At 37.8% G+C, this 1,761-nt stretch overlaps 1 protein-coding gene across 7 annotated transcripts in view; it reads left to right on the forward strand.

The window, feature by feature from the left end:
- LOC110295968 (contactin-6) overlaps nucleotides 1-1,761 on the forward strand; it is a 355,090-nt gene that overhangs the window by 321,883 nt on the left and 31,446 nt on the right. For all 7 annotated transcript variants that reach the window (XM_021164391.2, XM_029478903.1, XM_021164390.2 and 4 more), the window contains 2 exons: nucleotides 744-919; nucleotides 1,273-1,390. In XM_021164391.2, coding sequence (XP_021020050.1) covers nucleotides 744-919; nucleotides 1,273-1,390 — 294 coding nt within the window. The remainder of the gene's footprint in view (nucleotides 1-743; nucleotides 920-1,272; nucleotides 1,391-1,761) is intronic.

Consider the following 1,761-nt stretch of genomic DNA (forward strand, 5'->3'; position numbering starts at 1 on the left):
AAGAAGACCAATGTGTGGACACTTTGCCTCTTCTTAGAATTGGGAACAAAACACCCATGGAAGGAGTTTCAGAGACAAAGTTTGGAGCTGAGAAGAAAGGATGGACCATCTAGAGACTGCCATACCCGGGGATCCATCCCATAATCAGCCTCCAAACGCTGACACCATTGCATACACTAGCAAGATTTTTTTTGAAAGGACCCAGATATAGCTGTCTCTTGTGAGGTTATGCTGGGACCTAGTAAACACAGAAGTGGATGCTTACAGTCAGTTATTGGATGGATCACAGGACCCCAATGGAGGAGCTAGAGAAAGTACCCAAGGAGCTAAAGGGGTCTGCAACCCTATAGGTGGAGCAACAATATGAACTAACCAGAACCCCCCCCCCCCCTCAGAGCTCATGTCTGTAGCTGCATATGTATCCGAAGATGGCCTAGTCTGCCATCATTGGAAAGAGAATCCCATTGTTCTTGCAAACTTTATATGCCTCAGTACAGGGGAACACCAGGGCCAAGAATTGGGAGTGGGTTGGTAGTGGAACGGGGGAGGGTGAGGTTATGGGGGACTTTTGGGATAGCATTGGAAATGTAAATGAAGAAAATACCTAAAAAAAAGACTATTTTTTAATACTGAATATATTGGTGGTTCACTCTGCATTTAATGATAGCATACCATTAAAATGTATATTTTATAAATATGCTGTTAGTTCTAAAGATTTTAACAAGTAATTTTTTTCTCAACAGAGAGAACGATCATTACAGTACCACCATCTAAAATGGATGTTACAGTTGGAGAGAGCATTGTCTTACCCTGCCAAGTGTCTCATGACCCCACCATGGAAGTTCTATTTGTTTGGTACTTTAATGGAGATATCATAGATTTAAAGAAAGGAGTAGCCCATTTTGAACGAATTGGGGGAGTAAGTGTCTGAAATTGCTACGTTCTTCATAAAAGAAATACTGTTTTTACATGAATCCACATGGTTCGTAATCATTCTCTCTGTCTTTATTCACAGGCAGAATCTCTATCTGGGTATAAAGCTGCATCTGTTTTTGTTTTGCCTTATTTTATGTATTTCGCAGAAATACTGGTTTTCTGGATGCAATTAGAGTAAAAGGGATAATAAAAGGGATCAATTACGGAAAACTATAATAATCAGTATATCTTCTAATTTCAAAATTGTCTTATGTTTAATATTTACCCAGCTGTAAAGAAAATGGGACCCGCTGTGTGTGATTATGTTTTTATACATTTCCTTCTCTATGTCTTCAGGAATCTGTTGGGGATTTGATGATAAGGAATATTCAATTAGGCCATTCGGGAAAATATCTATGCACAGTACAAACAACACTAGAACACTTGTCTGCTGTAGCTGATATCATTGTGAGAGGTGAGCAGAAATGATGAAAGAGTGGTCCTGGGTTTTATTCATGATCAGAAATGCCACACATAAATGGTAGCTGTTTGAGGGATTAAATGAGGATAAGTGGATGAGAGAAAACCATAACTTATTTGTTTCATAAATTTCAAGATTCGACTTTATTAGTTTTGTGGTTATGGATAAGAAAGAAAGAAAGAAAGAAAGAAAGAAAGAAAGAAAGAAAGATAGAAAGAAAGAAAGAAAGAAAGAAAGAAAGAAAGAAAGAAAGAAAGATAGAAAGAAAGGAAGAAAGGAAGGAAGGAAGGAAGGAAGGAAGGAAGGAAGGAAGGAAGAAAGAAAGAAAGAAAGAAAGAAAGAAAGAAAGAAAGAAAGAAAGAAAG

This window comes from Mus caroli, chromosome 6 (assembly GCF_900094665.2).
Source record: "Mus caroli chromosome 6, CAROLI_EIJ_v1.1, whole genome shotgun sequence".
NCBI lineage: Eukaryota > Metazoa > Chordata > Mammalia > Rodentia > Muridae > Mus > Mus caroli.